The sequence below is a fragment of the Cyprinodon tularosa genome, unplaced genomic scaffold (genome assembly GCF_016077235.1).
Source record: "Cyprinodon tularosa strain WSP-4 unplaced genomic scaffold, ASM1607723v1 ctg1025, whole genome shotgun sequence".
Lineage (NCBI taxonomy): Eukaryota > Metazoa > Chordata > Actinopteri > Cyprinodontiformes > Cyprinodontidae > Cyprinodon > Cyprinodon tularosa.
Window position 1 is genome coordinate 33,155 of NW_024037811.1, and position 12,677 is coordinate 45,831.

At 41.5% G+C, this 12,677-nt stretch overlaps 1 protein-coding gene across 1 annotated transcript in view; it reads right to left on the minus strand.

The window, feature by feature from the left end:
* LOC119780260 (vicilin-like seed storage protein At2g18540) overlaps window positions 1-12,677 on the minus strand; it is a 53,762-nt gene that overhangs the window by 15,512 nt on the left and 25,573 nt on the right. The window contains exons 4-6 of the mRNA XM_038280235.1: window positions 2,019-2,066; window positions 602-652; window positions 53-100 (exon numbers count right to left, since the gene is read on the minus strand). Coding sequence (XP_038136163.1) covers window positions 53-100; window positions 602-652; window positions 2,019-2,066 — 147 coding nt within the window. The remainder of the gene's footprint in view (window positions 1-52; window positions 101-601; window positions 653-2,018; window positions 2,067-12,677) is intronic.

The window sequence follows — 12,677 nt, forward strand, 5'->3', positions numbered from 1 at the left end:
AAAAGTTAGAACAATCATCAGACAGTAAATGATCTTGTTGTGTGAACAATACCTTTTATTAAGTGATTCTAGTTCATCTTCTTTCTGTTTAAGCTCAGACCTGAACAATGAAGAATACATATTTCTATCACAAATTAGAAAGAATTAATCAATTTAGAAAATAAGAATAGAAAAAGTTGAAACTTTCATGTTATATTCCAGTTTGGTAGCATTACATTTGATTGGCTAATTTAATTATTTTCCGTTTTGTTCTAAAGCAGGCATGTAGAGGATAAATGAAACATTTAAACATTTTTTAAAGAAACAAATGATTAATAATTATTTTAACAGAAATCCATAGCAAACTTAGGGAACTGGAATTATGTTTGAAGTAATTACTCATTAATAATAATCCCTCTAAGCAGTGTGCCTGCGTAATTCTACACTGCTCAGGCATTTTCACACATGACATTATTTGTCATCATTTATAAGGATGTGTAGAACTAAAGATAGAAGTCAGTTAATAAATAAATTCAGTTAATGTATGTATGTATGTATTACATGAATATAAATAAATAGAATAATTGTCTCATGTAAAACACAGATGCACAACAACACTAACCTCATCTCCTCCAGCTCCTTTTCATGGGATGTTTCCATCTGGGTCAATCTGTTGCAAAATACAACAAATAAAAACTTCTCATAAGACAAATATTGCAGGAACATTATGGCATGTAGTGCCGTTCACTAGTTTTCTATTCCATCTGGGTATGCAAAATAGGAGAGGCTTACCCTAAATGAGGTGGATGTTAAGAGGTTAAATTAGTTGGTAATGATAATTATCAGATTTTAAAAAAGCGTCTTCCTGCTCAGAGTGGCAGAGAGTGGGATTTCCATGGGGTCAACCCGGTTTTTCCTATCTTTTAGATAAGCAAGGGTAATCTGATGGAGAATGACCTGGTCTGTCCTGTGACATCCCCTACTGTGACTAAACTATTGCTGAACTTTAATGGATGACTTATCCATAATGAACAGTCACACTAAGGAGGCCTCTAGGTGGCAGTGACAGTAGATAAATTACCTTTTTTTATAATTATAGGCTAACGTTGCCTTGGCTAAAATAAATTAAATAATGTGTGCATAGGAAACCAAAACAGCCTTTATTTAATTAGATGAAACCCAAATTGCAGTAAAATGCTGAAACTGTGTTCTTGAGTGAAAACATTTGGTCTTTAAGGTTTTGCTTGTGATTACTTTTGATCCCTGATTAATATTACATCATCGGGGGACTGTTGATTGTTTACTCCTTGATTCTATGATGCTGTGAGAAACGTGTCAGAAATCATGTTTTCCCAAGTAGTTTGTTTAGTTAGGACAGTTTACTGTCAGGATATCCAGTTATCATCTTTATTCTCTACGTGGCAAAGATTTGGGAATGGAATGAGAATTCCTGGATGGAAAGCCAAACGTCTTCAAACTTGGAAAGAAAGTCCAGTGGATTGTTATTAATTTTCTTTTTTCTTTAAACTCTTTTTCTATGTAAACACGTAGAAATATAAATAGTAATTTAAAAGTTATATAGGTGAATGATCCAAAGTCAAATACAGTAAAATTTAACAACCAACAAATGGATAATTTATCTGGAAAAATCTAAATTACCATGTAAACTGTTAGATTGTTTTACATCAGTACCTTCTGTTTAAGGATTCAAGTTCCTCCTCTTTCTTTCTGAAATTAGTTCTGCAGAGAGCAAAATAAACCATGTTGTTATTTAACTAAGGTTTACATTTATTCTGGACAATTGGAGCCTGTATTGTTTTTTTATTTCATGTGAGTTATAATAATCTGAAATAAACAATGAACTGAATAATTGTCTCATGTAAAACACAGATGCACAACAACACTTACCTGATTTTCTGGAGCTCACTTTCATGAGAAGTTTTTGTCTCAGTCATTCTGAGTTTAAGATAAAACAGATCATGTTCTTCACAGCACAGAATCACCAGTAACAGTATGTTATCTTCTTGTGTGAACAATACCTTTTATTAAGTGATTCTAGTTCATCTTCTTTCTGTTTAAGCTCAGACCTGAACAATGAAGAATACATATTTCTATCACAAATTAGAAAGAATTAATCAATTTAGAAAATAAGAATTGAAAAAGTTTGAACAATCATCAGACAGTAAATGATCTTGTGTGAACAATACCTTTTATTAAGTGATTCTAGTTCATCTTCTTTCTGTTTAAGGTCAGACCTGAACAATGAAGAATACATATTTGGAAATCATCAATATTGCAACCCAGCCCCAACAAAATCTGGGTAAAATAACTTTTATATTATACACTAGGGTGACCATATTTTCATTTGGGAAAACCAGGACACCTTGGAGCCGGGGGGGTGGGGGTGGGGGGTGGGGGGCGAGGGGGTGGGGGGGTGATATTGAAAGAACAAATATCTCATCATCGGTATTTGCTCCGTGATCAGAGGAAATGTTACTTGGCGCAGAACAGTTGTGAAAATTTGAAGTTCAGTTTAATATAATAATACAACTCTGTGAATAGTTCCGTCTGAGATTAATGAAAATAGTTGTTTTAATGGTTATTGAGTCAGATATGTGGCGGTAATGTTTGATTTATCTAAAGGTTTTAATCTGTTACTGTGTAAATGGGTTTGGCTGGAATTTAAGGTCAGATTCTAATAAATCTGCAGGGTGGGAACTATAAATCTGATAGGATTTTTATTTTTTTATTGTTGTTTTGCACAATATGCTTAACTAAGTATTTTTTGTTGTTGAATATCAGAGATTTTGCAGATATATTTTGTAGATACATTGTTTAGATTTACTTATATCTTTCTACCCCTTTTATAGAATAGAATAGAAAATCCCTTTATTGTCCCACAATGGGCAAATTTACAGCAGCAGAAAGATTATTGAAAATAGTCACACAAATGAGGACCTTAGAGAAAAGTATAAGAATAACATAATAGGGAAGAGTTAAAATATAAAAAATAAAATTCTGTAAAGTGTTTTAACAATATAAAACTGGAGAATAAATAACCAATATGCAGCTATTGACATTTTTACAGTAATGGATATTTGAAAATAGCAGCAACATCAGAGATGTGCAGAATGACAGCAGCAGGTTATTTAACTGACTAAGGTTTCTATCATTACATTTGATTTGATTTGTTCCTGCTCCCGCTGGTTGGAACCTTTATTCCACTCTGGATTCTTGTGAGTGTAGTCTTTGTTCACTTTAACTTTTTAAAAAAATAAATAATCATAAATAAACAAACAGTTTTGAAAACCTCGGTATAGATTCTTTTCCTGCTTTGTGTGTCAACTTTCACGGTTGCTAAGCAACAGAGCATACGCCGGCAAAACCCGCTGAAGGGAGGACCTGTTCAAATTTACAGCCAGAACTCTTCCGGCCTCCTTATTTTCAAGGACTTCGAAGGATCCAGTCTAGGTAGACCGCGTCCTTGGAGGACTCAGCCCAGGTTTTTGAACAGAGCCTCTGATAAGAACAGGGCTGCCCGCACTGACGCAGCTCAGGGATTACGTCACACGGAGCGTCGTGCGCAGTGAAATCAGGACATTTCCTCACTTTCTAAAAAAAACCCGGGACGCCCGGGACAGGACGTGAAATACGGATATGTCCCGGGAAATACGGACGTTTGGTCACCCTATTATACACCATAAATTTACCAGGAATTCTGTCTGACAAAGGTCCAACTTAGCAGTGTGTCTATGAAATTAAAACTGGATCCTTGGACACTGGGATTATAGGAAGTACCCCACATCCTCCTCAACATTTCAGTTCATATCCATGTGATTTGGTCACGTGGAAATCAACTATGAAAAAAACACTTGATGGAAGTGTTTTTCAAGAGACGCAATTTTGTGGAAAATACATTAAAAATAGCCTTTAATACGGAACATTTGGAGTCCAATCTCAGAAACGAATGAGTATATTGAGACTCAATTAGGTTAAAATAAGTGGTAATGATAATGATATTCAATTGTTATAATAACTGTAATGTTTTCTTTCAGATTGTGACGTTACTTTTGTTTTACTGACCTCAGTTCTTCTTTTTTCCTGTTTTCAAGGGAAATGTGAGAAACATATTTAATGGTTATATGATCTCAGAAGAGATTTGATACAGTGAAGTAAATATCACCAATGTTTCAATAGCCCATGGTCTTTCTACCCCCCTTGGAAGGAATTATTTGAGTCTCACTGAGCAAGAGGAAGCCTCCACCAGATCTGTTCAAGCCCACTTCAGGAAACCCGGTGACAGTCCATTCCATTGCTCCTCTGGACCCAAAGCAAGTCTGCTTGTCCACCCTCCAACACCCTCGTTGAGGTCAACCAGCAGACCAAGTTAAACAGACGAGTGTTTAATTTAACTGAAGCTATTTGTTTCACTTCTCTCCAGGCTCCCGGCCCGGCCGGCGAGGTTGCCCCGCCTCAAGCAACTCAAACCCCTGTTTTTTTCCTCTTTTTCTGAGTGCCAGCTGCCCAGTCCGCCTAGGTTCGATGGGGACCCCAAGAAGTGCCGGGGTTTCCTCATGTACTGTATAATCCAGTTCAAACATGCTCCCAGTAAGTTTTTTTTTGCTTTCTTCCAAGATTTCTTATATAATCTCCCATCTGACAGACCAAGCTTTGGACTGGGCAGAGGTGAGATTTTCTTCTACTCCTGATTATGGTTGCACCTTTGAAGAGTTTCTATCTGAGTTTAAGCAGACCTTTAATCAGGACCCAGATAAGACTCCTGAGACCTGTTGAAGCTTAAACAGGGACAGAAGTCAGTATCTGATATCTCCATAGACTTCCGCGTTAAGACTGCGGCTTCAGGGTGGAATAGCGCAGCCCTCAAATGTGTTTATTCTAACACCTTAAATGATCCTATTAAGGATGAACCTGCAACTCTCGATGATCCAGAGATGCTGTAGGACCTCATAAAGCTATCGATCCAATTGGATACCCGGATTAGAGCCCTAGCTAAGGAGAGAGGTAATAGAACCACACATTCCAAACCTCTTCCTGTTTCCAACCACTTAGCTTCAGCAGAGGCCTTTTCCAGACCTTCCGCTCCTGAACCCATGCAGATAGGAAGCACGAGACTTAGTCCTGAGCAGAAGCAGCACCGTATGTGGGCTAAGCTTTGTCTCTACTATGGCGAGGCTGGTCATTTTGTTTCAGTCTGTCCCTTGCTGTTAAAAGCCAGGGTCCACCAGTAAAGGCGAGGGTGCTGGTGGACCAAAAGATTTCTTCTAACTTTGCCTGCTTCACTCCTGATTAACAATCAGTCCCTTTCCCTATCTGCTTTATTCAACTCCGGCTGTGAGCAAAATTTATTGGATTTATCTTTTGTGCAACAGATGGGTATAGAGACCATACCCCTTCAAGCCCCTCTTCGAGTTTTTGCCCTTGATCGCAGAAATCTGCCTCAGATAACCCATCAGACCTGGCCCATTCAACTAACTGTATCAGGCAATCACACTGAGTTATCTCCTTCTACGTCTTGCCTACTGGTAACTCTGCCATGATTCTAGGTTTCAAATGGCTGCAGCTTCACAACCCTGTAATCAATTGGTCTCTGGTTTAAACCCCACAAACTGGACCCAGCTCTCCAGCCAGTCTCAGTCATTTTCCCTACGGACCTTGAACTGATCTTTGTGATCTCCCCTAACAGTTTCCGGTTCACCAGACCGCTGAAGTCCCGCTGCAATGACCCTGCATATAATCTCTCCCTCTGTTAACCTTTCCCCTGGCTCTCTGAGTGAATCTCTGCATGTGGGTGAGATCTTTAAAACCCATCATGACAATATGTAGAGCTTTTCCTTGGGTGAAATAAATGTTTCTCCAATACTGAAATGATGCTGTTTGTCATTTTCTAAGTTGAAATGTTGAATGACATGAAAAGGTGAGTAAAGATAAAATACAATTAAAGCCGCAAGCGGCATTGTGTGGACCTCGCCGCTCGCACTGCCTGGCCTATCGCGACCGCGGGAACAAAGCGACCGGCGCCTCCACGCTCTTTCCCAGCCTATGTTCCTGCTCTTCATCCCTTGCCTGCTGCTGCTTCTCCTCATCCTCTTCATCAGACCGCTGTTGCTTTTCTTCATCCTCCCCTCCTTCTTCTGCTGCTGCTACTGTTTCTCATCTTTTCCCTCCTGCGGCTTCTTCTCATCTTCCTCATCCACCTGCTAATTCTGCTTCTCCTCTTGCTCCTACTCCTGCTGCTCTCATTGCGTCTCCTTCTCCCCCTGCTGCTTCTCCTGATCCTCTTCATCACCCTGCTGCTGCATATCCTCATCCTCTTCATCCTCCACCTCCTTATGCTGCTTCTCTTCATCCTCCCCCTCATTCTGCTTCTGCTGATTCTCGTCCTCATTATCTCCTCCACCCTGTGCTCCTTCTCTTCATCCTCCTGCTGCTGCAGCTGCTCATCTTCATCCTCCCCCTCGTTCTGCTGCTCTTTGTCTTCCTTCTCCTTCTGTTTCTCCTGATTCTCCTCTTCATCATCCTCCTCCTGCTTCTGCTGTGCCCTATCTTCATCCTCCTGCCGCTGCTGCTCCTCTTCATCCTCCCCTTGCTTCTGCTGTTTCTCATCCTCATCATCATTCTCCTCCTTCTCCTCCTCCGCCTGGTACTATTGTGAACTTCCATATTGAGGTAATAAAAGCATGGTTTTGTATGACTGGGGTTTAGGGTTTGATGCTTAGCCAAGCCCACATGCTTCCATGTAGAATAATAATTTTGATAACTTTTAATCTGCCATGGTTCCAGAAAGGGCCGTGTGGCCTCAGGTTTTCTTTCCATCCAAGCAATAGCACACTAAACTCCAATCATCTCATCAAGGGAATCCAATCTAAACACGATGACTTGATGAGATGACTGGAGTCTGGTGAGCTATTGCTTGGTTGGAAAGAAAACCTGCAGCCACAGGGCCCTTTCTGGAACCAGTTTGACACCTGTGTGCTATGTCTATAGTCCATGCAAGGTGAATTTGAAGTCTCTAACTCAAAAAACCAACAGCCCTTCAATGAGATACGTCATGACTTATGTCTTAAGTCTAGGCTCAGCAAGTTAGAAGTTTGTAACTCAACCGCTCACGGAGGAGTTAGCTAACATACAATATAAAGGCGAAAAAGCTAATGATGGATTTGATTCAAAATGGCGGACTTCCTGTGGGGTTTGGACCATGGCTCCAATACAACTTTTTGTAGGTCCTGATGGGTTACATATGTGTACCAAATTTCATAACTCTCATTAAAAAAATGGCCTGGGGCTTGCATTGTGTTTAACAGCAAAGGGACCACATTTAACGTTTGGCCACGCCCACATGCTTTGATGTAGAAAAATTACTTTGATACCTTTTGATCCCCTGTACCTCAGCTCAAGGTGGAGTAAGTATGAAGTCTGTAACTCAAAAGCTCTAGGAGGAGTTGGCTCAAATAGGTCACAAAGGTAAAAAAGCAAAGGGATTTCTTTCATTCAAAATGGCCGACTTCCTGTGGGGTTTGGACCATGGCTCCAAGAGGCTTTTTTGTAGGTCCTGATGGGTTACATAAGTTGTCCAAGTTTCAGAACTCTCAGTCATAACATGGCATGGGGCTTATACTTTGTTTCTCTGCCTAATGACCAAGTTTGATGCTTGGCCACGCCCACATGCTTTGATGCAGAAAAATTCATTTGATAACTTTTGATCCCCAATGCCTCAAATCAAGGTGGACATAGTTTGAAGTCTGTAACTCAAAAGCTGTAGGAGGAGTTTGTTCAAATATAGAGGCTATAAAGTGCAAATTACAGTGAAAATGTGAAATTCAATCTAAAATGGTTGACTTCCTGTGGGGTTTAGACCATGGCTCCAAGAGGCTTTTTTGTAGGTCCTGGTAAGTTTAACATGTGTCCCAACTTTCATAACCCTAAGTAATTGCATGGCTTTGGGCTGGTCGTTTTAGTCCTTCTAGGGGGCGCTGTAGAAAAAATTAAGCCACGCCCATCGATTATTGGCCTAGATTCTTGTGTGGGCTTGGACCAAGTTCCATCATAGTGACTTTGGTGCAGATTGAGGGATCTATGAGGAAATGAGAGCCAAAAGTATGGTCACGGCGAAGCGCCTTACTTTGCCAGGTCACCATGGCAACGCCATTTAACTCTCACACTCTGTGCTTTAAACTAAATTAGACCAACATGTTTTCTGTCTTCTGATCTAGTTTCAAGGAGCTGATGTTTAAAATGACTTAAAGGGACCCTCCCAAGTAAAAAACGTTACATTCTTCCCTCAGGGGGCGGGGCTTAGATGATGTCATCATTTGACCATCCAGTATGGTCAAGCACCCAAAGGGGCTTGTTACTGCCAAACTTGGTTTGATTAGAATTTTTTTTGTAAAAGTTATTCCACTTTGAATTTGTTGAAAAGTACCCTAAATACGGGGCCCCTGGGGACCCCTTAAACATGCTTAAAAATGAAAACCTTTGATAAAAATAATCTCCAATGCTGTAACTGCATAATGACCGAGTATGAAGTCGATAGCTTATAATCCCTAGGAGGAGTTTGTTAAAGTTCGACATGAGCGAAAATGAAAAATGGCCAAAAATCGAACTTTGACCCAAAATGGCCGACTTCCTGTGGGTTTTAGGGCATACCTCCAAGAGATTTTTTTTATGATTTGAGGAGATCTACTTGTGTGCCAAATTTCAAATCTCTGTGACTTATGGTTTCCCCCAAGGCCTATTGTAATCCTAACAGATACAATAGGCCTTTGCAGTGCTGTCGCTGCTTGGGCGTAATAATAAGGCCCAAGGAACGACTGCACTGCAAAGGCCTATGGTTCCTGTATCATTTATTAGGCCCGAGCAGCGACAGTGCTGCGAAGGCCTATTGTTTCTGTATCGTTTATTATTAGGTCCGAGCAACTTTTGCCAAATTTGGGACACATCTGTATGAGCCCCCCGCCTACAAAAAGTTTCATTGGAGCTATGATCTAAACCTCTCATGAAGTCGGCCATTTTGAATCAAACAGCAACCTGAGTAAAATAGAATCACTACGTTAAAATATTTCTAAAAAATCTGTCGTTTTCCCAAAAGAGCTAAGACCTTTGGAATATATTTAATTGATACTTGTTTGATGGTAAACACAGCATAGCTCTTCTTAAAAGTCTGTCACTGATATTTTCAAAAGTTTGTGTTAACAGGAAATTGTTGTTTTTCAAAAATTTTTATAGCCAAATTTGGAACAGTTACTTATCCTTTGATTATAGTAAAGATTGCCAAGTTTGGCGTGAATCTATGCATGTTTGAGCATCTTATGGGGTTTTCAACTGCCACAGTATATGGCATTCAAGTATGAAGATTTTTCTTTCTTTGAATTGTTTAGTAAATTACCTAACAAAAATCCACAATATGCAGGATGTATTCCTCGACATGTGTGATTTTTGGGGGATTTTACTGAAAACTATGGATTTTTAATGATTTTTTTATAGTTTTGAGTAGGGTGTAATACCGCTAACAGTGGATTTTGGGGGTGCTGTTTCTCCCTCTTTTGAATATATACTTTTGACCCACCAACTGAGATGGCTGCAGCGTCTATCTGACAGATGAGATTCATCACAGATCTTTTATCCCTAGTTTAACCCTTCCTGACCAAAGCTGTGGTTGTCTCCGGCTGGTCCAGAGGTGAAGCGTGGAGCTTTTCTGCTGGCTGGTGTTAGGTTTATTGAAGACAGTTGGTGTGTGTACATATGAAACATTAAAGACAGTTAATGTGTGTTTGTATGAAACATTGGTGTGCACATATGAAACACTGAAGACAGTTGATGTGTGTACGTATGAAACATTGAAGACAGTTAATGTGTGTACATATGAAACATTAAAGAGCGTGAAGGTCATTATAGGGTCATTCTGTCTTATGACCTGCCTCCAGCTGATTGGTCATTACAGGGTCTTCTGTTTTAAGACCCACCCTATTATGATGTAATCTGTTAATAAAAGGCTCTACTGTGAAGGGAGCAGTGAGAAAAAGGTGCTGGTTGTGAGCTAGCAGTTCTTATCCCTTCTGCAGAGGCTGTTGTTGCAAATCTTGTCTCACATTTCTTTGAACCCAACATTATTGGTGCCGAAACCCGGGAGTCAAGATCCAATTGTCCAGGACCGTGCGTTATCAAGTCCAAGAAACTGTCGACAGCTGTCCCCCCTTCGCCGGACGGGGCCAATAGGTTGGTCCAGCCCTGCCCTGGGCATCCTGTTGACGACTCTCGCTGAGGACTGATCTACACGACAAAGGGTAGGCCTAAAGCTTTTGATGAAAAGTTGGTCTGGGACCATGTGAAAGCTATAACTGGTTGTAGTCGCAAGAATATTTGACAAACAGGGTTTTGTTGTGATAGATCCGGGATCGGTATTCTGTGTGTTTGGGTCTAGGACCTTCTGTGTTCTTGAAATAGTAAGGTTTGCAGCTGCCGCAGCAGAAATTTTGGGATTGCTGCATATGCGGAGTCTGAGTTTCCGAAGTGTACACATAAAATAAGTAAAAAAAAAAACTGCAGTAATTACATCTTAAAAACAATTGTTGAAAGGATGGGACAAGGTAGTAGTAAGAAGGAAATGCCAGGTGATGTTAGATGGATGGTGACATTTTGTGGTGGTGACCCAGAGTTTGCCAGGAAGTGGATTGAGAAGGAGGACTGGGATGGAAAGTTGAGAGTTGAGCCGCTGATGAAAATTCAGCAGAAGGTGGAGATGAAGTTGGTGTGTAAACAAAAAGAAAACAAGCTACATACAGAAAAGAATTAGAAGAGTTAAATAAGTGGATTATGCAAGCTAAAAATAGGGAAAGCCAAATACAACAGAAGAAGGATAGAAAGACAGCTACAATTGCTGCTGTAAAAGTTAAAGCTGATGAAGAAACTGTTGTATCTCGTATGTTCCCTCAATATCCTGACCCTTCGGTTTGAGTGGTGGCATCAGCTGTGCAGGAAGGTGGACATAAACCCCATCACGGTGAATATGAACACAGCCATGCCCCACCATCGTATAATGATATTGGAGGAGCAGGAGCAAGCCCCCTGTCCATATCGTCCTCTGTGGATGGTATGGAACTCAGTGCCCCTGACCCTTATGAGCATGAATTAAGAAAATCAAAAAGGGATGTGAAGCTTAATTCCAAGTATTACAATAATGATTATCAAATAGAGGCTTGTAAAAAAGGCCCATCTGCCCCTATTTATCCAAGCTTGCCTGAATTAAAAAACCAAGAACAGGACAAAGATCCTGAGGGGGGGGCATGTGCTTTTCCAATGTTAGAGGTGGCCAACCCTCATTATGGCCAACGCACGGGACCCCAAGATAATGACCCAGCAGAAATGCAGACTGCCTGTCAAGGTTTAACTCCAGCCAAACAGAACCCAGTTAAATGGTCCTAGGACATTAAAAACCTCATTTATTCTTACAAATTAAATGGGGCAGAAATAGAAAAAGCTATGAAGTGTAGTTTGGGCCATAACTGGGCTCAAGTGAGGGGACAGTATACTGGGCGCGGAGGAAATCCTGCTGTAATCTTGCCTCCGGGAGATGGGGACCTAAAAAGACAGGTTAATGCGGTCTGTGAGGCAGCCCAACGTCTGTGAAGACAACCACCTGCCAAATGGATGTATGCCAAATGGGTGTATGCAAATATCATGTATATAATTGTGTTTTTGGTTGTTTTATAGTTTTTGGTGTTTTTTGTGGGTTGCGGGGCCGTTGGGTTCCGCCAGGCGGCAGGTTAGCGTCTGCACGCCATGGTGGTGGTGGGGAGTGCTGGAGGTTTCGCCATGCTGACACGGAGGAACGGCATCAAGGTGGGTGCCGGTTCGCCGTGCAGGATGGAGGAAGTCTGTTTGGCTGTGGGGGAAGTCATTGGTCCATCAAGTCGGCAGTTCGCATGAGTGGAGCTGTCGTCTTATTTGTGGAGAGAGAGATTGCGGAGCAGGCTCAGCGGCTGGTGGAAGCAGTTATCTCTGTCAATGGTTTGTTTCTGCAAGTTTCCCCATTGACACTTCCTGTAACCAGAGTCACTCTGTCCAACGTCCCTCCGTTCATCAGTGACGAGTTCCTTATTAAAGAACTGTCCAGACACGGTAAGGTGGTTTCACCCATTAAAAAGGTGATGTCAAGGTGTAAATCACCCCTGTTAAAACATGTTGTCTCCCATAGGAGGCAACTGTTTATGCTACTGAACAAACGTGATGAAGAACTCAACCTGCGCTTTCATGTTAGACTGGATGGATTAGACTATATGCTTTTTGCAACCTCCTCTAACATGAAATGCTTTGGTTGTGGACAGGAGGGACATGTTATTAAAGTGTGCCCTGATGGGACCGGGCAGGTGAGGCAGCTTCTGCTGCGGAGGGGCCCGCCGCTGCCGCAGCTTCTGCTGTGGCGGAGGACACTGCTCCTGCCACGGGGAAGCCCGCTGCTGCTGCCGCGGAGGAGCCCGCTGCTGTGGCGGAAGGGGATGCTGCGGTAGTGTTGGAAGGACCTGCGGTGGCTGCGGAGGAGCCAATGGGGGAGGAGCCTGCTTCAGATATTGTTGAGGCGTCAGTCCTTAAAACAGTGAAAACCCTGAAGATGATTGTGTGTGTGAGGAAGGATGGGAGCACGGTGCTGAGTGGTGATGGGGTGAATGGTGGTGAGGGTGAGA